Consider the following 24,748-nt stretch of genomic DNA (forward strand, 5'->3'; position numbering starts at 1 on the left):
ACTCTTTGAATTTAAAAAATTACATTTAATGATGTATTATTCATACATCATTAAATGCAATTTTTAAATTCAAGGAGTTAAGTATTTGAATGTTACCTGATTATAGTATTTTACAGTCTTTGTACAGCAGGGTTGGAATATGAGCAGAACAAGCACACAAGGAACTGATTATTCAATTTGCTTGAAGAATGATGCTGATTAGTATAGAAAGGCGAGTGACAGAAGGATAAGCTGCTTGGTGTGCTTCTTTTCTTTTCACTGTTCACTCATAGATTGAGGCAGGTCCTGGAAAGCCTGGGCTCAGAGGAAGTGGGTTGTATGATGCTAGCCTTCAAACTGAAAAAGCATAGCTACAGAAAAAAGTATTGCAGGGGAAATATCTGGATTAAAAGTGAAGATTTCAGCATAAGCTGGTTTTGTTATTTTATCTTTTATTTGGGCTTTTAAATATATCTTGTTTGTTTGGCTGGAGTTCTGTAATATTGGTTCTTTAAATAAAACCTATATAAAGACATGCATTTGAACAATAATTAGTATTTACTATGGCATATAAATACAAATTTATAGCACCATTCTACATTATTCATTTGATATAGAGAAAACAAAAGCAAAGTTCAGCTGGAACCTGTATATTTTCATAAGGGGGCATTTATTAAGCAAATTATTTACAATTAGAAGCAAATCAGGCTACCTCTATCTTTGCAGTCTATTTTACAGGTTTACTATGTATTTGTGACCCCTCACTCCTGTATTCCTGGGAAGCCAACTGTGGCACATTTTCTGAGACATAATTATTAGTGAAAATGAGAGAAATCTTCACTTTAACTGCTTGCCACCCACCCCGCCATCATTTGACGGCATCCCAGAACGACCACTCTCGCGCACCCAAGGGGCCATGCAATGGGGCGATTGTGGCCGTGCCGTGTTGCTAGGACACAACACGATCCTGATCTCTGTAAAGAGCCACATCCACGGCTCTTTAACCATGTGTCCAATCACAGCCGGTCACATGTAAACAAAGAAGTGCCTGTAATCAGCTCTCCTCGCTCACACTAACAGAGTGTGTGGCGAGGAGAGCCGATCAGTGGCATCTCCATGCAGGGAGACATCTAGGAATGTAATCAGGGCACTGATCATCAGTGTCCTGATTACAATATTGCAATATAGTGTCACAAATCAATGCCTACCATTGCCCACCAATGCCAGCTTTCAGTGTCCACCAGTGGCCGCAATCAACGCCCACCACTGCCACCAATCAGTGCCCATTAGCGATGCAAGTCAGTGCTGGCAATCAATGCTGCCTATCAGTGATACCCATCAATGCCATCACTGCTGTCAATCAATGCCCATCAGTAATGCCCATTAGTGTTGCCCATCAGGGCCATCCATCAATGCCCATCAGTGTCCATCAGTACCACCTATCCATGCCACCTATCAGTGCCCACCAATGTCGCCTATCAGTGCACACCAGTGCCAGCTATCAGTGTCCACCAGTGCCGCCTATTAGTGCCACCTAACAGTTCCCATAAGTGCCACCTATCAGTGCTCATCAGTGCCATATATCAATGCCACCTAATCAGTGCCCATAAGTGCAGCTTCATCAGTGCCCATAAGTGCCACCTCATCAATGCCCACCAGTTCACCCTATCAGTGCCCATCAGTGCCGCCCCATCAACGCACATCTGTGACAGCGAAAAAATTACTTAGTTACAAAATTTACTGACAGAAAAACAGAAAAAAACTTCTTTTTTTTTTAAATGTGGTCTTTTTTTGTAAAAAAAATAAAAAACCCAGAATTGATTAAATACCACAAAAAAAAGCTCTATTTGTGTGAAGACAATGATAAAAAAAAAGTGTTTGGATACAGTGTAGTATGACTGTGCAATTGTCATTCAAAGTGCAACAGCACTGAAAGTTTAAAAATGGAAGGGGGTGTAAGTGACCTGTAGGCAAGTAGTTAAACATATGCACAAATAATAAGTGATCAGGGCAGATTTTGGTCTGTAACCTTGTAATAGATATGTTACATAATCTGCCTCGCTGCTCCTATTAGGCAACATACAACGCTGATGTCACTACCTTCTTTGCCCTACAGCAGGATTGATTCTAGTGGAGTTTTTTGTATGTAACCTTTTGGTATTGTTTGTCTATTTTGAATTAATAAATCACCTGGATTACATGCATCTGGAGCCTTCCCCTTCTTTTACATGTGTACCAGACAGGTACTGGATTATCAAGTGTTTTGAATGGGAGTGTGACAGGTTTTCTTCTCTCATCCCGTATTGGGATATTTCCACACACGTAGGCTTTGACCTCCTTCATCTTGGGGTCCAACTATTTGGTAAGTGGCCCTATGCTTTTGATGGTCGGCGGTGTATTGGTTTAAATATTTTATTATTTACTTTGAAAAATTATTCACTGAATTAGTGGTGGCTAATTTAGAATTACTTTGCTGTGTCACAGAATTGATAAATATCCTTGTTGGTGTTCTAAATTTAAAATAAAACTAAAAAAATGAATGCCCTTAGCCTTACCCTTATCACATACATTAGTTTGTTTTTATTTCATATACCGATTCACACAAATTAAAGCTGGTGTGCAAGTTAAGGAAGAAGATAAGAATGGTATGCCATGTACACAGAGAAGATGCAAGCAAGCTCAAGCAAGAGAATTTGGTACTTGAGCCAGCAGTGGACTGCTTTACCTCAACAAAGATGGCAGTGTGGATGCCAGTTCAGTATTTTCTCTCTTTCTTTTTTACAACCCAGATGGAGTTACCGTAAGTATACAGTATGAATGTTACTTGGTATTAGTCTTCATGCAGCAGGGCTAGAATATGAGCAGAACAAGCAGGGTAGGGGAACACATCAAAATACTCCTAACAAATGGAACAATTGATGCCTGAGCTGTCAATCATAAGGCCCATTTGTTGTCACATGGTGTAACTTCTTCAGGAATTTGTAGGAACATTAGAACATTTAGGAAGCACATCTGCACATTGGCGTAGTGTAGGGATAGGTATGTACAATAATCTCATGTACAATAATCTCATGTACAATAATCTCATGGCAGTTAACCTTTTACTTTAGCTATATGGGTTTAGTACCTAAAGGTAAATGCCATAGCAAAACATGATCTAAAATCTGCCAAATCCAAAAGCCATTCAACCACCCATTATATCATATCATAGTACATAATCATACAACAGAGTCACCAATTGTCCATGATTTCCAACATCTTGAGACAGTCAGGAATTTCAAAGAATTATCCCTTAGGATTTAAGAGTAGTTCTCGCCAACTGTACTCCAAGCTCATATTTCCAGAAAATAAAAATATTCTGCACTCACCGAGACTGAAGAGTATGAGAAATTTCAGGCACACAAACTCCTGTCTGTCCACCTGCAGGGAATGTAGAAGAATGACTAGCTCCTGTGCTCTAAGAACCAGATTATTCAGAGTGGATCCAGCCTGGGTTGCAATGGCTGACAGTTCAATCTAAAAAAACAAAAGAATACATGAAGTTTGAACACCTCTGTTCCTTTAAAATAGCTAAAGAATATTTAATTGCTCACATCACTTAAATATTTAAAATAGAACTGCAATTAGGCTAACTCTCTATCAGGTTTTCTGTACTTTCCAGAGAATGTAATGGACCTGATTTATTAAAGTAATTAAATAAATACAGGGATAGATGATTATGAAGAGCTTGCATTACAGGCTCACCCAAGCACACAGATGAACACATGTCTACAGTGGATGCAATCTATGAATCTATCTAGAAAATTGCACATTTATGTTCCCCGTATATGGTGCAGCCTTAGTTTGCTATGCATGTTGAATTTACAAATAATGTGGCATTCTGTGCATTCCGTTATATCATGTGAATGAGTATATAATATGGTGCTCCGACAACATGCTTTTGGAATTAAAGATGCACCAAACACTGCACACTGGTCTCAGCCATTGGAAACTAATGACATGAATATTTAAAGAACTGATTACTAAAGGTGAAAAAGAATTACAATTACAACAGATTTCTATTTTTTTTAATTTGCTCAAACTTCATGAGTCTCTCATCAATCACCTCAGCAGACCAACCATCTCTGGCACCAACTCCATCACAACAAATTTATCACAGTTCATTGGTTATCATTTGCAATAATTTGTTAGGAATCTTCCCTCATGATAAATAGTGTTGAGCAAACGGTACAGCCGAGCATGCGATCATGCAGTATATTGCAGTGCATTAGTGAACGCAGTATATTTCAGTGTGTTAGTGCACGTTTACCGCATTATATTGTATTGCACTAGTGCACGTTTAATGCAGTATATTTCAGTGCGTTGGTGCACTTTTAACACAGAATACTGCAGTGCGCTAGTGCACATTTAACACAGTATATTTCAGTACAATATATTTCAGATGCCTTAGTGCATGTTTACCGCAGTATACTGCAATGCATCAGTGCAGTTTTACTGCAGTATATTGTAGTGTGTCAGTGGAGTGTGCCTGTGCAGTGAGTACTCAAGTTAAAGTGCACCAAACACCACTTTCAATTGATTAAAGTGCATCCACCTACAATTTTCTCCATCTTTATTACATTTTGTTAATAACAACCCCCCTATCATGTCTGGGAGGTAAAAATGGAGAGGCAGACACTCGCATGGCACTGTGAGGGGGCCAGCAGCGTCTGTGTCCACAGGCAAACATGGACATGGTCCGTCCTCAGGCAGGGCATAATTTCCTCTGTTCAGTGATGTTGCCCATGCTATCGAGTCACAGGATGCAGAGGAGGTGGTGGACTGGCTTACTAAACCTTATTCTCTTCATCCTCCATCACTTAAGCAGAGACTAGTGCGCAGTCCACCACAGCTGCCAGAATGACTTCTTCTGCCTACTTGTCCACCGCTACTCCTGCCATAGCCCCAGCATCAGACATGGGTGAGTCAGCTGAGTTATTTGAGCACAGCTTCAGACACTTGCTACTTCAGGATGCACAGACAGTTCTTGATTCAGATCTTGGTTCTGAGGTTAAAGAAGGTAGGAACATGACCCTACAGAGAGGGGAGAACACTGGTAAACAACACATTGTCTGTCATGTTCCCCCCAGCCACAGCGTATTGCCAAGTTGGCTCCAGTCTTGATGATCATGGAGGGGATGAAGATGACGAGGTCACTGACACAACTTAGGTGTCGGATAGCGCAGAAAAGGAAACTGAGGATGCGACACGACCCAAAAGAAGCAGCCATCATGGAAGAGTAGAGAGCCACACAACACACAAGATGAGAGGGGGAGGAAGAGGATTCTGGCAGTTTTGGAGGCATTGAAGCACACATACATCAACCCTTAAAGTGGATGTAAACCCAATTTTTTTTGTCATAATGTAGAGTATAAGATTCCCTATCATTTGAGCCCAGTCTTGCCACAAAGAGTTATTCCATCGCTGAGCAATCCTCTTTTATTGTTCAGTGAGATAAATCTTGACAAACAGAGAAAAACGTTTTCAAATCCTCCCCCTTGCTGTGAGTGACAGGTGATTTACATATCTCGTGCACTAGCCTAAGAGACATGCATTATTTTTTAATTCTCTCTCACTCCTTTCTTCTGCTGCTCTGCCAGAATTGGATGTTCCCCACCTCATCATGATTTGGCATGCTGAATTCATGTGGGGACTTTCCTGTCTTTTCACTGGATGTTAGAGATCATAGCAGAAGTTCAGTGGAAGAAATACACAGGAGAACATGCATATTGACAAGGGGACTGTAGAGGTGGGCGGGGAGTCTCACAGACATCACGCTGCACCCACGAGCTCCAGAGAACAGACCCACCCACAGAATATGCAGTTTTTCAGGTCTCATAGCAGACAGAGGGGGAGACATTTGACAGGTAAAGATACATGCAAGAGGCATGCATATCCTTATAGATAACCCCTATGGCAGTAGTTTAGAAAGGATAACATTACATTACATTACATCCACTTTAACAGATAGTTTTTCATCCCCAGAACCCTTGGGAGTAGTACATGGCTGGGAGGAGGCAGTTCAAGATACTGTAATCGTCAGTAACCCAGAGAAATCTGCTTCTCATGCCTCCACAAACTTGTGGTGCACGGGCTCCCTCATTCTTTAAAGCCTGTGAAAGGATCCAAGAATACGTGTCATCAAGGAGAAGGATCACTATTAGTTGGCAGACCTCCTTGAACACCATAACAAGGGGGAAATTCTCGGAACTCCTCATGTCCCCACAAAGAAAGCAGAAGATTCAATTTCTTGAGGACAACTTAAAGAGGAGATTATGTATTGCCTTTCCAGACTCTGGTAGGTTATAGTCTCATGGAAAATGTCGTTTTGAGGCTTCTGTTGGTCAAGAGAGTAGCCACTGGTCAGAACTTGCTAGGTATGCAATTGAGCTGCTGGGCTGCCCTACATTCAGCGTTCTTTCTGTATGGGCTTTCAGTGCTATTGTAGTTTTTGTGACAGATAAGAGAGTGTGTCTGTCTACTGACTCTGTGGACCAGTTGACATTTATCAAAATTAATCAGTCCTGGATTAGCAGCAGCTATCAAGCCCCTGATGCCGATGTCGCTGATTAACTGCTTTATGGATCTCGACTCTCTGAAAGACTGCCTAGGCTGCCTAGCTTTGTGGGTGTTGATTTCATTTTGAAGAATTTTTTTGGTGTAGGTTTCATGGGCACAATTAACACCCAAGGACCAATTTTCCAGCCAATGTTTGGCTGGGCATATCATTTCAGTTTTTTACATCAATGCCAATTCTTGCTTTCATCAAGAGTACCTCTATAGGGTTAGGTGTGAAGGCACCACCAACACCCATTACTTCTATCCAAAGTCTGTAAAACAAACACCAGAAATAATCCTTAAAATCTCTAATCTTGTTCCTTGTTCTGATGAGGCTAAATTGTGGCCTCATCATACAGACTGGCTCCACAAACCATTGTTTACAAAATAAAGAAAGCTTTCAGGGAAAATGTATTTTTTGGGGCTTTATAAATATCATTATTGCTGCAGCAGATGTGACAATTTACAGGCAGACCAAGGGGACCCCCAGGCACTATATTTAAAGTTTAAAGGTTTTTTATGGGTTCAATTTAAGCATCAGTAAATCACTGCTCATTTAAGAATTATTTTTTTACAAACTTGTTTTTCATTGATACATGTCCCCCACTGCAGTAACCTGAACCCCCATAACCATTGCATGTCCAATTACTTGCATATAAGCCTTCAAAATGGGCACTTTTGATTTTTCCAGTTTGGGTCCTATAAACTTGGGGTTTGGCCCATGTCTAATTATCAATATATCAGATTTGATATCTAGTCCTAAAGTGTTACTAAACCCACAACATTAAAATCAGCCTGTATATGCAGTAAAGCATACCCTTTACAATGCACCAGGTACTGTATGCGCCCACTGAACCTACGGGAGTCAACAATGGACAGTACTTCATACTTCTCATGGTTCTCAACCTGTGCAGGCTGAGGAAGAGGCACTGAGGTGGTAAAGCGGTTGCAGACCAAAGGTTTTAATAAGGAGACATGAAATACATTTGAGATACGCATATTAGAAGGAAGGTCTAATGCGTAAGCCACTGGGTTAATCCTGTGAAGAATATGGAATCTGGTAGGAAGGCGCAGGCAGGTGTCTGGGGTCAGTATGGAGTCTGTACCTATCATTAGTATGTCGCAAAGCCTCCTGGATTTGTGCCCAAGTGGAACGAAGACCATGGAGAGGCTACTCTAATGCAGGAATACTCTGCAGAACAAACGAGTCAGGAAACATGGAAGGTTGGAAACCATAGTTCATCATAAATGGGGACAATCGGGAAGCAGAGTTCAAGCCACTATTGTGAGCAAACACCACCCACGGTAAGAGGTCTGACCAGTTGTTATGATGTTCAGGAATATAGCAATGTAGGAATTGCTCCAAAGACTGACTGGATCGTTCTGCGGCCCCATTAGACTGCGGTGATACGCAGAGGAGAAAGCTAGCTGAATTCCAAACTGTGCACAAAAGGCTCACCAGAACCCGGACACAAACTGACTACCCCTGTCCGACACAATCACCTTGGTTAGCCTATGTAAGCGAAAGGTCTCCCGAGCAAAAATGGAAGCCAGTTCCTTAGAAGTTGGCAACTTCTTAAGTGGAATACAATGGGACCTTTTTGAGAACCGGTCAAGCACCATAAGGATAACTGTGTTGCCTTGGGATTTGGGTAACTCCACAATTAAATCCATAGACAGGTGGGTCCAGGGCCTCTCTCCATTGGTTATGGGTTGTAGGAGGCCCACTGGAAGGTGTCATGGAGTCTTACTCCGAGCACACACGGAACAGGCAGTTACAAAGGCGGTTACATCAGCACGTAGACTAGGCCACCAGAATTGTTGGCAAATGGTGCAAAAGAGTTGATTATTCCCAGGTTGGCCAGTAGCCTTGGGAGAATGGTAAGTCTGGGACAAAGCAGTGTTCACAAGGTTTCTCAGGAGGAGCATGGACCTGAGCGGCAAGAATTTTGTCACCCAAAGGAGAAATGAGACTGGTGCGAACCGTAGCCAGAATATGATCAGGAGGAATCACAGGAACCCGGAACCGACTCCATCTTGTAAGTGGTTGAAAATTGTTTTTACAAAGCGTCAGCCCTTACATTCTTAGTACCGGGTAAGAATGAGACAATTTAATTGAAACTAGACAAGAAAAGAGCCCTATTGCGCCCTTCAGAGAGAGAGAGAGGCGTTTAGCCATAAGAATGTGAGATTCTTGTGGTCAGTAAGAATGAGAACCGGCACAGTGGTACCTTCCAGGAGATGCCTCCATTCTTTTGGGGCTAAATTGATTGCTAACAGCTCTATGACACCAATCTCCTAATTGCACTCAGCAGGTGAGAATTACTTGCAAAAAGTAGCCACGAGGATGCATAGCACTCTCAGAGGTCGGACGCTGAGACAGAAGGGTGCCAACGCCAGTCTCAGAAGCATCAACCTCAAGGATAAAAGGTAACGTAGGATCAGGATGTTCCAACACAGGAGCAGAATCAAAGGCAGCCTTGAGACTCTCAAAGGCCTTAATGGACTCTGGAGACCAACTCTGTGGGTTACCGACCTTTCTGGTCATATCAGTCAGGGGCTTGACCAGAGATGAGAAGTTACGAATAAACTTCCGATAATAGTTGGCAAAGCCAAGAAAACGCTGCAGAGGATGTAAACCCACGGGTCAAGGCCACTGTAGGACTCCTGAAAGTTTCTCTGGGTCCATCGAAAAAACCAGCAGTGGAAATTACATAACCTAGGAATTTAACCTGTCCACGATGGAATTCACACTTCACCCATTTTCAATAGAGATTGTTCTCTTTTAGTTTCTGAAGCACACGACAGACATCGGTGTGGTGGCTCTCCAGGGACTTGGAAAATATGAGGATATGGTCAAAATAATCTACCACAAATAACTGCAACAAATCTTGGAGGACATAGTTAATAAGTTCCTGGAAAACTGCTAGGGTGTTAAAAAGGGAAAAAGGTTATTACTAGGTACTCATAATGACCTGTTCTGGTATTAAATGCTGTTTTTCACTCGTCGCTCCTCCTTAATCCTCACAAGATTGTATGCCTCTCTCAAATCAAGCTTTGTGAAAACTTTTACTTCCTTGAAGCAGTCAAATAACTCCTTAATCAATGGAATCAGATCAATACAAGGTCTCAGTTCACCACTTTTCTACACAAAGAAAAAAACAGCATCAGCAGGAGACGAGCATTTGTGTATGAACACACTCGAGAAAGTGCGCCTGCAACATACAACATGCAACATACACGGCCCTATCCTCCAAGACCGATAAAAGGTAAACCCGGCCATAAGGGGGTATGGCACCAGTTGAAGGTCAATTGCGCAATCATATGACCAGTGTGGAGGCAAACTCCTGGCTTGACCTTTGTCAAATACGTCACTAAAATCGGCAGGAAGGAGAGTGAAGAGGTACACAGGACCATGTCTATCTTCTGGAAGCATGAATTACTGCATTGTGGTGACCAGGAGAGAACCTCAGCACGTTGCCAATCAAAAGAGGGGTTGTGCCTCTGTAACCAAGGATAACCAATAACCAGAGGAAACTTAGGTGAGGAAATAACTTGGAATTGGATTATCTCATGGTGAAGAGCCCCTACGGCCATGGACAACAAAACAGTCTCATGAGTCACATGGCAGGCTGTAGAGGTCTCCCGTCAGGAGCCTCAAAGGCAAGTGGAGTGTCATGCAGCTGCAGTGGAATCGAGTGCTTCGATACAAAGGAAGCATTAATGAACAGGCATGCAGCCCCAGAATCAATTAGAGCCAATATCTCGACGGATGACTCAGCCCAGGGAAATGGTAATCGAAACCTCCTGGATAACTGGGGATGAAACAACGCCACCCAAGGTCTGTCCATGACAGGACCTCAGAGTTCGGGTGTTCTCTGGACGGGTAGGACAAGACTTCAAAAGTGACCTGCCAGGCCACAATAAAAGCACAATCTCTCCCTCCTCCTAAGAATTCTGTCATCCGCAGAGAGACACGTGAAGCCTGAGTGCATGGGTTCATCTTCACAGACCAACTCAGTACCAGGAGGCATGGGAGGTGAGGAAGGCAAGGGTGGGACAAAGTTCAGAATGTACAAATGTACAAGAAACAAGTCAATGAGTCAATGAGGATGGCAAACGTGATCAATTTCTCCAGCTCAGTGGGTATATGTCAGGCTGCTATCTCATCCTTGATGGTATCCGAGAGACCATGAGAAAAAGCAGCAGCCATGAGGGCCTCATTGTCCCAAGCAACCTCTGCTGCCAGAGTACGGAATTCAATGGCGTAATTGGCAACAGTTCTCGTACTCTGTTTTATGGACATGAGGCATTTGGCAGCAGAAACAGAGCATACAGGAATGTCAAATACCTTTTTAAAAGAAGCCACAAGCTCTGGGTAACTCAAGAATCTCCCACAGAGGGTTTTCCCAGGCCAAGGCTCTCTCAGAAAGCAAAGATATCACAAAACCTACTTTGCTTCTGTCCATGGGAAACGCCTGGGGCAGCATACATACCTCTTATAGAGGTAATACTCAAGGCAGGTGCCTACACAGAGACTGGAGCAGCAGCAGAGATGGCCTGCAACACAAGTTGTACCAGAGCAGCCACAGTGGGAGATTCCAGGTGAGCCGTGCCATGGCAAACTGATCAATGCAATTCTGCTCATCCAATCTGGAAAAATATTACCAACAAGTGGATTGATTGCATATTCTGAATTTATGGCGTCCAACTACTGTAAGAAACCATGAATCAGACTGAGACAGACAGAAGTACAGTTAAATCACACTTGTTTAATATTAATAATAAAAAGGTAAACAGAGTAAACATAGTCAAAACATAGCTAGAGTTCAGGAACTGGAACGGATAGTCAGACAAGTCAAAACGTCAGGGAGCCATAGATGAGTGTAGTAGAACAACAAGCAGGATCTGGAGCCAGAATGAATGTCAGTCAAGCAAGTCTTTAACAGGAACACAGGAGAGAGTCTCTAGAGATTTGACTAAGGAGAAGGCAGAGATCATGGGCTGGACGGCTTAAGTAGGCAGGACTGAGAAGCAGGATATCATCAACAGGTGAGTCACTGTGGAGAAAAAGAAGCTGGCAATTAGCCGACAACTGAGCAGCCAGCTTTGAGAAGTAAGGGCTGAGCCCAGCCCTGACACGTTTACTGTCCCCAATCAAACTGATAATAGAACAGAGCCTTGGAGGCACTCTGCACATACTCAGTTTGGTGTCTATTGCTAGAGAGTTTTTTTGTAAAAGAGCTAGAAGAAGGCGCGGTGGCCCGGCAAGAAGAACCGAAGAGGGGGACAAGACCCCGAAGAGGGGGACAAGACCCCCGAAGTCAGAAGAAGAGGGCGGCGGTGGCGAAGAAGAAAGCCGGGATCTCCACTAGTAAAAGAGCTAGCAGAAGATAGTGGAGGAGTCCGGCGAGAAGACCCCTGAAGACGGAAGAAGACCCCCGGAGCTGTGAAATAAACTATTTTAACCCTTGTGTGTGGTGGTTTTTTTTGCTTTTTTTTTTTTACAGGTGAATGGGTAGGGGTACATTGTACCCCATACTCATTCACATAGGGTGGGGGGCCGGGATCCGGGGGCCCCCTTATTAAAGGGGGCTCATGGATTCCGATAAGCCCCCCGCCTACAGACCCCGACAACCAACGGCCAGGGTTGTCGGGAAGAGGCCCTTGTCCTCATCAACATGGGGACAAGGTGCTTTGGGGTGGGGGGGCCGCGTGGCCACCCCTTCCCCAAGGCACCTCCCATGTTGAGGGCACGCAGCCTGGTATGGCTCAGGGGGGGGGCGCATCCTTCTCTGGCCCTGGCTACCTGGAGACGCACTCAAAATGAGCGGACTTTTCTCCGGCAGGAAAAGTCTGTTCATCTCAAAAGTACGGCGGACTGGCACACACACGGCCGTATTGTCCGCCGAAATGCGAGTCCGGCGGACAGATTGGAGTGCAAAAATACTTTCTTAGTCCGCCGGACTTTTGGGTAAAAAAAAGTCTGCCGGAGCCTACACACGGGCGGATTGTTTGACTTGAGTCCGCTGGACTTTTCCACCGGATTGTTTGATCGTGTGTACGAGGCAAAAGCGGTACCATTATTTTGCATTGAAATTTGGAGTTTTATATTGTAGGCCTGTAATTCTTAGGAATAACTCACTTAAATCTGCCCAAACCAGAGTCTAGTAGACATTCCGGGTATGATAAAGTTTGAAAAATTAAATCATAAATTATAATATAATAAATAACTATAAATAATTACACCAAATCATAATATAATAAACATTATTCAATAATGTAATCAAATTAAAAACACTGAAATGTTCTCAGTTGCAGAATTGTCGCTGTCATTACTTTTCAGTGTTTGATGATGAATTTCCACACAAATCCCTATCGCTCAATTCTGCGAGTGATTCTAATTTATTATTGCTGTTTTCTAGCTGGTCTAAAACCACTTTTGATGTAAAGGGATGGTTTTGGTTGCTATGGACAATTTCCAGTTTCCAGGCAGAATATAGTATAATATAAAACTGCATGCAGGCACTGGACAAACCACTAGGGACAAAAGGGATGTGAAATTATTTCATACAGTAATGTAATCTGTAAGATTACAGTGTACTGTATGTATAGTGTGTGTTTCACTTTTTGAATTTGGCGCGGTTCTCCATCCCCGTGCTTCGCAATGTTCACAGGGAACGGAGCCCGGCTCCATGATAGATTGAGCAGAGGACGAACCGCTCACCCTGTGGGGAGACATTGCAGGATCCAAGGGACAAGGTAATTAAGCTCTTCCTGGATCCTGCAATGCGATCCCGAGTCTGGCTTGGGGTTACCGCTTTTGGTTCTGAAATTCCACCCCAAGCCAGACTTGGGAATACCGCACAGAGAGGTTAATGTCTCGATAATTGAGGCCAACATAAAACTTATCTTGCGCTGGTACCTGGTGCCTACACGCCTGGCTAACATGTTTCTGGGATAATCTCCTCTTTGTCCCCGAGGCTGTGACCATATAGATAGCTTCTTCCACATTTGGTGGCCCTGCCCTCCTATTCAATGTTTCTTGAATAGATTCTTCCAGATAATGCGCAAGGTTACAAGTTGCCCTATTCCCAGACCATGCATATAACCTTATTAAACAATCGAGTGGAGAACATCCCCAAACATCCCCAAGATCTCCTGTTCTATATGCTGCTAGGAGCGAAGATCACTATTGCTCGAGCCTGGAAAAAATCCACAATCTCAAATCAGTTTGGCTAAAAGCAAAATCTCCTGGATTATGTTACAAGAAAAACTTGTTAGTATCCTACAGGATAGGATTAAGAAATTTGAACTAACTTGGGAGCCATGGGCAGCTTATGTGAACATCTCCTTATAATATTTTTTGTTGTTGGGGATTTATTGTGCCCCCCCCCCCCCCGGTGACTGTCTTCTCCAGTCTCCCTCCTCTACCCTTCTCCCCTTTCCTTCTTTATAGCTCTCTTTTTTCTGATCTTCCTCTTACTAATTTAGGTTGTCTTTAACCACTTTGATACCAGGCACTTTCTCCCCTTCTTGCCGAGTCCAATTTTCAGCTTTTAGCGCTGTCGCATTTTGAATGACAATTGCACTGTCATGCAGTGGTGGCAATCCCTGGTGGTCCTGGTGGCATCCCTGGTGGTCTGAAGTGGGCATCCTCAGGGGGCTGCGCTATTAATCAGCACAGACCCCTTCCCCCGACAGGAGAGCAGCCAATTGGCTTTCCTCTACTTGTGTCTTTTAGACGCAAGTGAGGAAAAGCCGATACACAGCTTTTCCTGTTTACACTGTGATCAGCCATAATTGGACATGGCTGATGACATGGTAAAGAGCCTCCATCAGAGATTGGTGTTGCGGTGTGTCAGACTGACATGCCGCACCACGGATCACCATGCTGCTCACCCCACGTGCCAGTGCCGGCTGTTATCCTGAAAGACGTCATATAACAGAACCATCTCCGGCCATCATTCTGCTATAGGCCGGACAGAAAGTGGTTAACCTTCAGAGGCACTAGGCTTTCCTCCTCCTCCTCTCACCAGATGTTTTCTTGTGTCATGAAGGGGAGAGAGTCTCAGGTCCCTATCTTAGTTTACAGGGGTGTTAAAAAGCAGGGAGGTCTTAAGAAGGTACATTTTTCTGGTATTACTAAACTCAATCAACTGGTTGCCCCTGATGATTTCTCCTCTGATTTCTGGTTGGTTAGGATCCAGAGGACCATATGTGTCGCAACAGTTTTTATGGTGCACGGTTCCTCTGGGTCATTCCTACCTGGAACATGGTCGCCAGATTGTTTGTCAGTACTCCAAACTGGGACTACCCAGGACATATTATAATGTTTATCTTCCCTTCTGTATTGTAATACAGGATCTGGAATTTATATGTACCATCCTTTACTTGTCACATGTTACATTTTTCCTTGCTTTTTCAAAATACTGTTTATTTGCTCATTTTGATGTTCTTTGTTTGCTAGATAATTTTTCAATTAAACAGATTGAAAGAAAAAAAAAAGATTCTATGAAGGGGAAGATTTCATAGATTAAGCAACTATGTTTAAAGCAATATTTACTATGTAAGAATTCCATGCCCACAGTTGATACATCCAGCCATTATGCATTCAGCTCTTTTTTAAAACAATCTACTTAGCTGGCCTTAACCCAAGTCCTTGAGGGAGCCTAGTCCATATTTTACAGCTCTTACTTTGAAGAAACCTTTCCATATGTGAAGGTTAAATATACTTTTCTCCAGATGTAAAGAGTACCCCATGTCCTTTGTAAGATCATAAAGTGAATAGTTCCTATTTGTAAATCTGCTAGAACATTGCTAAAGTATTTGCCTCATAGGTAAGCAAACACCTTAAAACTGTGTTTGTCAACCTATGAGCTAAAGGGGGCCTCAAATGCAGCCCCTGACATCACAAAAGGGCTACATGTTCAATATATTTAATACTTGAGAGGACTGTCAGAAACCGCAGACCTAATAGAGGAAATAAGGGTCAAAGAGTGTGGACAGGATACATTGTTGGCTAGGCCTATGCTGCAGAAGACAATATGAAACTGGGAACATTTTACATGAGGCTAGTAGAGATCAGTGATATTATGCTAATCAATGTTTCCACTACAAACTGCTGTGGTCTGAGAGCTGTACATCATATGCCAAAGGGCTGCATGTGGGCCACAGGTTGCACACATGGGCCTTAAACTAATGCCCCGTACACACGAGCGGACTTGACATCCAAACTCCGACGGACTGAGTCCGGCGGACTATCCGATCGTGTGTGGGCTGCAACGGACTTTAGCGAAGCTAAAGTCTGACGGACTTTAGAAATGAAGCATGCTTTAAATTTTCCCGACGGAACTCCGCCGGACCCGGTCCCCTTTGAAAAATCCGCTCGTGTGTGTGCTACTCCGACGGACTAAAACCGACGCTAGGGCAGCTATTGGCTACTGTCTAGGAACTTCCTACGTCGAATCCAGTCGTACGTCATCACGTTCGACTCCGTCGGAGTTTGGTGTGATGGTGTGTGGTCAAGTCCGTTCGGTCGAAAAGTCCGTCAGAACTCCGTCGGAACTCCGGCGGAACTCCGGCGGAACTCCTTTGGAGGTCTGTCAGACTTAATCCCTCTCGTGTGTACGGGGCAAAAAAGCAAAACTCAGTTTATCTAGGTTGCCAGTGCTTTGATTTTATTGTTCGGTCCAGATTCCATTTTGATCTTTTTCAGGAAACCCCTACGACTTTCAATAAATGATAGATAAAAAAGGGCTGTTTTTTATTTTAAGTTCTGTCAATTGTATGTGAATACTATAGTTCATCATCTAGTTTCAATCTGTACATTATGAATTGAACCACACATTACTTGGTATGCTATGACTCATAGTTTGCATAGATCAAATACCATTATTATATTATGCCTCTTGATTATGTACCACCATTAGCACCATTAACTCAAATTTATGTGATTCCTAACAAGATATAAATACAGTAGATGATAATACAAATAGTTTTTTTTAAATTAAGCAAATTAATTTTCTTTTGATTGAATAGAGAATTGATATGTACATTTTTGTTAATATGGAGTTATTAGATTTTTTTCACTTACTGTTCATGTTTTTATCCAAGTACTTCAAAAGGATATATATATATATATATTTATGGTCGAAGCCCTATGGCCGATACGGATATGAACCAATATGCTTTACCATAGGATTAACAACATGAAATGGACCTGAAGTGTGCCCTGGTCTGATGGTCGGTATACCAAAATAAGGGGGCATACCCTTAGATTAGAAATTAATATTTTGTGAAGAGAAATGACTTTGAGAAATGCCCTGAAAAGGGGATGGGAGGGTGGGTGCCGCGCACCGGAAACCGACAAAGACCACAGGCGAGCGGGCTGGTTAAATACCCTCCGGGCTCCTCCCATAAATTCAGGCCACCATACTGGCCTTCCTACTTATGGTCGAAGCCCTATGGCCGATACGGATATGAACCAATATGCTTTACCATAGGATTAACAACATGAAATGGACCTGAAGTGTGCCCTGGTCTGATGGTCGGTATACCAAAATAAGGGGGCAAAAACATTCAGGTAGGGGTGTAGTTTTATTCGTTTTAGCTTAATTAGATGAGCGAGTTTGGTGAATGCTTGTGCCACTTCCGCACGAGGATTGGGGATGTACTGGGTGAGGTAGGCAGGGTTCCAACTGCTTAGTCTCTCAATGACGTGACTTGGGACCCAGGCCAACATGCTGCCAAGGGTGCTCAAATACTAAAGAGTGACCACGTTATGGACTGGGGTCGAGGTGTAGGCTGCGTAGAAGGACCTAACCGAGAGCGGTCCTGACCTAGCTTCATCAACAAGATCAACCTCGGCCCAGTTGTCGGTGGTGAACGCCATGGCCTGTCCTGTCTTGACATGACCCCAGAGTCGAGAGGCTGTCATGACCGGGTATAGCTTGAAGAGGGAGGAAGTCCAGGTAAACCCGGGGTTTAGGAGTATCCCTGATGCCATGGTTCTGTAAGCCAGTGGTGGCCAAAAATTGCAGCGAAGCCTGTGGAGGCTGCGGCATCCGTCACTACCAGGGGTGACAGGGCATCGTAGATGGTATAAACATCGCTATACCAATCCATGCAGTAAGGAACCTTCCGACATAGATAGGACTGCTAATGCTACGGCATCTAAATTAAGGATCTAAGCGGGGTCCTGCGTCCGTGAGAGGGAGACCAGGAGGCGTGACATAAAGATTGACCCTGGGAAATGGCCCGTATTGTAGATTTTGACCATTCGTCAGGTGGTGTCTGTGTAGAACTTGGCTGCCAGTGCTACTAACGAAAAACTGGGTAGGCCGTGAAAACCACCAAGGGCCCGGTAGATGGCCGCTTGGACGACTAGACTGGGGAATGTGCGAGGATTTTATGTGTCCCTAAAGATGGCAGACGTGATGGGCGAGTGTATGCCGTTGGCTATGGGCTGATGCCTCTAGATGCCTCGTAGTGGGGATCTTACTGTATGGGCCGTAAAGACAGATGGCTCTCCGAGTCCTGTAATGATAAGAAATGCTGAACGCTGGCTAGGTATAGCCTGACTGTGTAACAAGAAGAAGCCAGTTGCGTGTGTCAACACGATCCCGGTGCAGGACGGAAGTTGAACTCAACTGTCCTAAGGGAGAGATGACAGACAGGGAACGGTGAATGGCTTGTAAGAAAAGCCACAGAAGACAAGTGGCCAATTAAGTGCTGCTGAAAACAACGTGTAGCCAGTTTGTGGGCCACTGAGAATGTGCTAGCAAAAGAATGATTGCAAGAAGTTATGCTAAGTCGTGAGCCTTGGCACGATTGCAAAAGTTGTGTTTAAACATGTGCTTGCGACAATGGCACGGGAGTTTGTCACTGGAGATGTGTTCGTAGTGACTCTGAGAAATTCGTGTTGCCGCATGTGCTTTGCGAAGACTGCAGGAGTTGTGCTTGAACATGTGTTTGGATGCGTGCTTGCAACGATTGCAAGATGTAATGCCAAGATGCGTGCTTGCAACGATTGCAAGATGTTATGCTAGGACGCGTGCCTGCCACGATTGCAAGGAGTTACACCAGGATACGTGCTTGCCATGATTGTAAGAAGTTATCCCAGGATGCGTGCCTGCAATGATTGCTTAGCTGTTATGCCAAGATGCGTGCTTGCAACGATTGCAAGATGTAATGCTAGGATGCGTGCCTGCAACGACTGCAAGGAGTTCCCCAGGATGCGTGCTTGCCATAGTTGTAAGGAGTCATGCCAGGATAGGTGCTTGCAGCGATTGCAAAGAGTTATGCCAGGATGTGAGCCTGCAACGATTGTAAGGAGTTATGCCAGGATGCGTGCCTGCAACGATAGCAAGGAGTTATGGTAGGATACATGGGTAGCCAGGTTGAAAAAGACAGAAGTCCATCCAGTCCAACCACAAATCAAATAAACAAAGTATCGCACAACCCAACATACCCAATTCTACACCCACAGCTGATCCAGAGGAAGGCAAAAAACCCCAGCAGAGCATGGCCCAATTTGCTACGACAGGGGAAAAAAAATTCCTTCCTGATCCCTCGAGAGGCAATCGGATTTTTCCCTGGATCAACTTTACCTATAAACATAAGTACCCCGTTATATAATGTACATTTAGGAAAGTATCCAGGCTTTCCTAAAGCAATCTATTGAGCTAGTCAGAACTGCCTGCTAGCAATGATTGCAATAAGCTTGTGCCTGGACATCTGCTTGCAATGATTGCAAGAGTTCTATGCTTGAATGAGTGTTTGCAATGATTGCAAGAGGTCCATGCTTGAATGCGTGTTTGCCATGATTGCAAGAGGTCTATGCTCGAATGCGTGCTTGCAACGATTGCAAGAAGTCTATGCTCGAATGTGTGTTTGCAACGATTGCAAGAAGTCTATGCTTGTATGCGTGCTTGCAACGATTGCAAGAAGTCTATGCTAGGATGCGTGCTTGCAATGATTGCAAGAAGTCTATACTTGGATGCGTGCTTGCAACGATTGCAAGAAGTCTATGCTTGGATGCGTGCTTGCAACGATTGCAAGAAGTCTATGCTTGGATACGTGCTTGCAACGATTGCAAGAAGTCTATGCTTGGATGCGTGCTTGCAACGATTGCACGAAGTCTATGCTTGGATGCGTGTTTGCAACGATTGCAAGACGTCCATGCTTGAACGCGCGCTTGCAACGACTACAAGAAGTCTGTGCCTGGAACATGTTTGCAATGATTGCAGGGAGCGTATGCTTGGGTGCGTGCTAGCAGTGATTTGCAAGAAGTTGTTTCTTGGATGTGTATGGAATGAATCCGATATGAATCGGTCGAACAAACCGAATCTTATATGAGCCGATCGCATGAAATTAATCTGACAAAATCCGTTTTAGAGTGTATGAATTTAATCTAATATATAAGAGACTGTGGAGAGTACGGGATGAACCCGGTGCGAATCAATTTGCCGCTGGGGCGACTGGAATTGAAACGGGTTGTAGCGTGTATGAAAATGAAACTGACACGAATCTTTGTATCTATATGTAACAATCCTGATAGGAACCGATCGTAAGATGTATGAAAGGAAACCAAGATGCATTGGATTGTGCGACTATCAGGGGGAGTAGTAGTGAGGTGAAGGTTTAACGAACGAATCGAGACCCTTGGCTGAAATTCGAAGCACGAAGGATCGATCTATAGTGAGTGTCGGACTTGGAGGAATGACAGGCAACATGCGAACGATACCTGTAATGCTGACATGACGGGTGCAACCAATGTATTGTTGGTATGAGTGGATTAGACTCAAGTGACAAGAGTGCGCAGTGAATGAGTGAAATGTTTGCTGTGACATAGGCTGATTGCGATAACCGACGTTTCAGACGAAAAGTGATGAGATGAACTGTGGAGCATGTAACGAAATGCGACCGAGCCAATTCGGAACAAAACAATTGGAGCACACCGGAACAAATCGGTGCCTCACGGATGCGACTGACTCGAATCGGGGCACGGTATATGACGGTCAAATTAATGAAATATGTGTTTATGACAGAGGCATAAGTCGATCGTGCCGCGACTGCGACTGATGAGGAACCGGACCCTGGAGTATGCACTGAAATTAGGTTAAAGCACCGGGGCACACCGTAACGAATCGGTGCATAACGTATGCAACCGGATTCGAAACGGAGTGCGGTACGTGGCGGCGAAATTATTTTGATTGCCATGACAGAGGCACGAATCAATCATGCCGCTGTTGCGACTGACCGTTAACCATGTACGCTCTGGAGCATGTACTGAAATGTGGCTGAACTACCTGGGACGCGCCGAGACGAATTAGCGCACGATGCGACTGGATTCGTATCGGAAGCGTGATACGTAACAGTGAACCGATTTCCCATGACAGAGACATGAATCAGCGAACCGAAACCTGCAACCAACCATGAATCATGACTCTGGAGCATGTACTGAAATGAGGCCGTAACAACTGGGGCACATCGGAACGAATCGGTGCATCATAGATGCGACTAGATTCGAATCAGAGCGCGGTAGGTGACAGTGAAATGAGTGACAAAAGTTTGCCATGACAGAGGCCCGAACCGGTCGTGCCGCGATTGCGACTGACAACGAACGGGACTCTGGAGCATGTACTGAAATGAGGCCGAAAAATACCTGGGGCCGTCCGGACGAATCGATGCACGGGGGTGCGACCGGATTCGAACTGAACGTACTATGTGACAATGAAATGTTTCCCATGATAGAGCTACGAATCGGAGAGGACGCAACCTGCGACCGCCAACGACCGGGCTCTAGAGCATGTACCAAAATGAGGCCAACGCAACTGGGACACGTCGATCGAACCTGCGCGTTTTGAGAAAAGCGACTGGTTTCGATTTGAACGTAATAGGTGAGGTGAAATGACTCCCATGACAGAGACCCGGGTCGTTTTAACGACGAGCGGGCTCTGGAGCATGTACCGAAATGAGGCCGAGCAAGTAGGGGCACACCAGAACGAAACGGCGCATTTAGCGGATGCGACTGGTTTCGAATCGGAGCGCCGTGCGTGACAGAAATGAGTGAAATGATGAAATGACCTACGTGAGCCAGCTATGGCAGAGGTACGAGTCGTTGTGCCGTGAGACACGACTGGCAACGATTTTGACTGTGGAACACGGTAACGAGACTATATAACAAGTACTAAAACAGTGCAGTTTTTCCTACCAGCAATATCTACCGAAATGACGCCCGTGAAATGAAGGGCGCTGCGAAATTGGAGCGTATTGAGTGATAACAACCGGTATCATAACGAACGATTCGATATTTCAGGTTTTAACGACACTAAAAATAGTACAGGAAGGTCAATCGAGACCCTTACCTGCGGCAGTCGAGCTGGCGACGTTGTACAGAGCCGGCGACGTTGTACAAACGAACGGGAAAGAAAACCACGAGAGAGACGTTTTGTCCGAATGGAAACGAAACACGAGCCGTCGGCCTAGTGACGTAGTGCCGCGCACCGGAAACCGACAAAGACCACAGGCGAGCGGGCTGGTTAAATACCCTCCGGGCTCCTCCCATAAATTCAGGCCACCATACTGGCCTTCCTACATATATATAGATCTTGTTTCTTATCTGTTAGTATTTTTTATACTGTTGTTTTAGATAACACATTGATTATATCTATGATTTATATGCTAATAGCTCTAAGGAATGGAGACTTTTCACAACCCCTGAAAAGAATTGGCTTTTCCTTGACAATGATAAATTAAATATTATTCTGGATTTTTATATACAGAAATAGCACTTTTATCCTTTATCCTATATTTATGTTTTCCAGAAGTCCACAGAGCACAAAGAGCCACCAGTTGACTCCAATATAACATGTATGGCCTCTTAAATATACTCAATAGTGGTCCTCCACACCACCTGAACAATTATTGAAAAAAAAAGCTCAAAAGAGGTGTTTAACTGTAAGCCCTTGTACACACGGTCAGACATTCTGACAACCAAATCCGTCGGATTTTGTCCGACGGATTTTGTCCGAAACTGTTGCAAACACGCGGTCGGACAAAGTTGTAGGAAAATCTGATCATTCAGAACGTGATAACGTAATTTCTTTACGACGGGACTACCATCAGGCTAGTAGCCAATAGTTTGGTGTAGGAATTTGATCTGAGCATGCGTGGCACTTTGTCTGATCGGAATTCTCTACACATGATCGGACAAGATCCAATCGGATCATGTTGTCGGAAAATTTTATAGCCAAGCTGGAAAACTTGGTCCGTCGGATATTCCAACGGAAACAGTCCGATGGAGACCACACACGGTTGGATTATCCGACAACACGGTCTGATCGGACATTTTCCGTCGGAATGTCCGACAGTGTGTACAAGGGCTAAGAGTTATTAAACACACAAAAACAAACTTATAACATAAAGGAGCCTACTAATTCTTAGGTGTAATGGCTGTGTCATAGCTTTGCGGCCCCAACCCAAAAGCACCTTGTCCCCATGTTGATGGGGACAAGGGCCTCTTCCCGACAACCCTGGGGGTGTGGGGGGTCTGCGGGCGGGGGGCTTATCGGAATCTGGAAGCCCCTTTTAAAAAGGGGGCTCCAAGATCCCGGCCTCCACCCTATGTGAATGAGTAGGGGTACATTGTACCCCTACTCATTCACACAAAAAAGTGTAAAAAATAATAAAACCAGTACATAGGTGCTTTAAGGTGGGAGGGCACAAAGCCCCCCCTGCCCCGAAGCACCCACACCCCCATGCTGAGGGCATGTGGCCTTGATTGGTCTGGGGGGGTACTCGCTCACTCTTCTTTCCTGACCTGCTGGGCTGTGTGTTTGGATAAGGGTCTGGTATGGATTTTGGGGGGACCCCTTACCATTTTTTTTGCCATGGGGTTTCCCCTCAAATTCCAGGGTCTGGTATGGTCTTGGGGGGCCCACACCATTTCTTTTTTTTATTTTGGTGAGGGGTTTCCCCTCACGATTCATACCAGACTTAAAGGGCCTGGTATTGTGAGATCAAAGTCGGATCCCATTCATTGAAGTCACATGGAAGTCAGACATGAAGTCTTAGGGCAAAGTCAGAGCGGAAGTCGTTTGACTTCCATGTCGGAGCAGTGTGAACCCGGCCTTAGGGTGGCAACCATACTAAGCAGCATTGTCACCCTAGAACAGGGAGTATATTAGGACTACGTAACATTGTGTTAGGACTATCTAGCACCTCCCACCCGTCTCCATAACAGGGGAAGGTGTTTTTTAATCCACAGATATAGCAGGGAGTAATGCTAATTGATAACAGTCCAGAGGCAGAGGAAACTATCAGCTCCCAAGGTTATTGGCTGAATGAATAGCTATTTTTTAACTTGTCAAACTGATATAATTCATTGCTTTCAATGGTATATATAACTCTTTATGGTTCTAGCATTAGTAAATAGATAGGAGAGGATATAATATTTACTTATTCGAAATACTGTATTCTTTTTTATATTTCTATAGTTATTCCTGGTTTCCAGGCATAGGGAAAATTATGTGATACATTCCAGAGGTTTCAGGAGGGGCTTTCTCAACTAAGCACGCCCCCCCCCCCCCCCCGTCTGCATGCCTGAGCTAAGGGCAGATAGATTGCAGGAAGTAAATTCTACATTAATCTTCTGCCCTTACTCAAGATGGCCACAGCCAGAAATGCTAGGGTATGTTTTTTCAAAGTGATTTCTCAGCAAAATAAAGCATGGTGACATGGATGGATGGGTGAGTTTTTTTTTAATATTAAAAGTGTATGAAACAGAGTTTTCAGTTTGAGATGCTCAGCAGTTAGTTCTGTTTTACCAGACTGAAAGGGAGAAAATAAGAGAAATGTATTGTTAAAGTCTACATCCATGTTAACAGTTAATTTAAAAAAACCTCACAAGGTTATCCTCGCAGGTATTCAGAATCACCATGACAAAAATATAAATTTTTTAGCCTCCTGGCTATCAAAACTATGCTCACCTTTGACTGTACAGGTTCCTGCTCAGTTACAAACACAGCCTCTTAGAATTACTTTCAGACCACAGCCTGGTCAGATCTGGCCACCCTTCCATGAGACCAGGGTAGATACACTTCTAATGTCATTCCACGCACACACTTATCCACCAGATTTTCTCTAGGGAAAAGAAGCCCTGAATCAC

The 24,748-nt window shown here is 44.2% G+C and overlaps 1 protein-coding gene across 1 annotated transcript in view; it reads right to left on the minus strand.

The window, feature by feature from the left end:
- The window catches only part of LOC143978273 (steroidogenic factor 1-like), a 311,323-nt gene that overhangs the window by 89,111 nt on the left and 197,464 nt on the right, over window positions 1-24,748 (minus strand). The window contains exon 6 of the mRNA XM_077478843.1: window positions 3,348-3,495. Coding sequence (XP_077334969.1) covers window positions 3,348-3,495 — 148 coding nt within the window. The remainder of the gene's footprint in view (window positions 1-3,347; window positions 3,496-24,748) is intronic.

Source organism: Lithobates pipiens, unplaced genomic scaffold (genome assembly GCF_037356315.1).
Source record: "Lithobates pipiens isolate NorthernLeopardFrog02 unplaced genomic scaffold, aLitPip1_a1.2 Scaffold_1, whole genome shotgun sequence".
Classification (NCBI taxonomy): domain Eukaryota; kingdom Metazoa; phylum Chordata; class Amphibia; order Anura; family Ranidae; genus Lithobates; species Lithobates pipiens.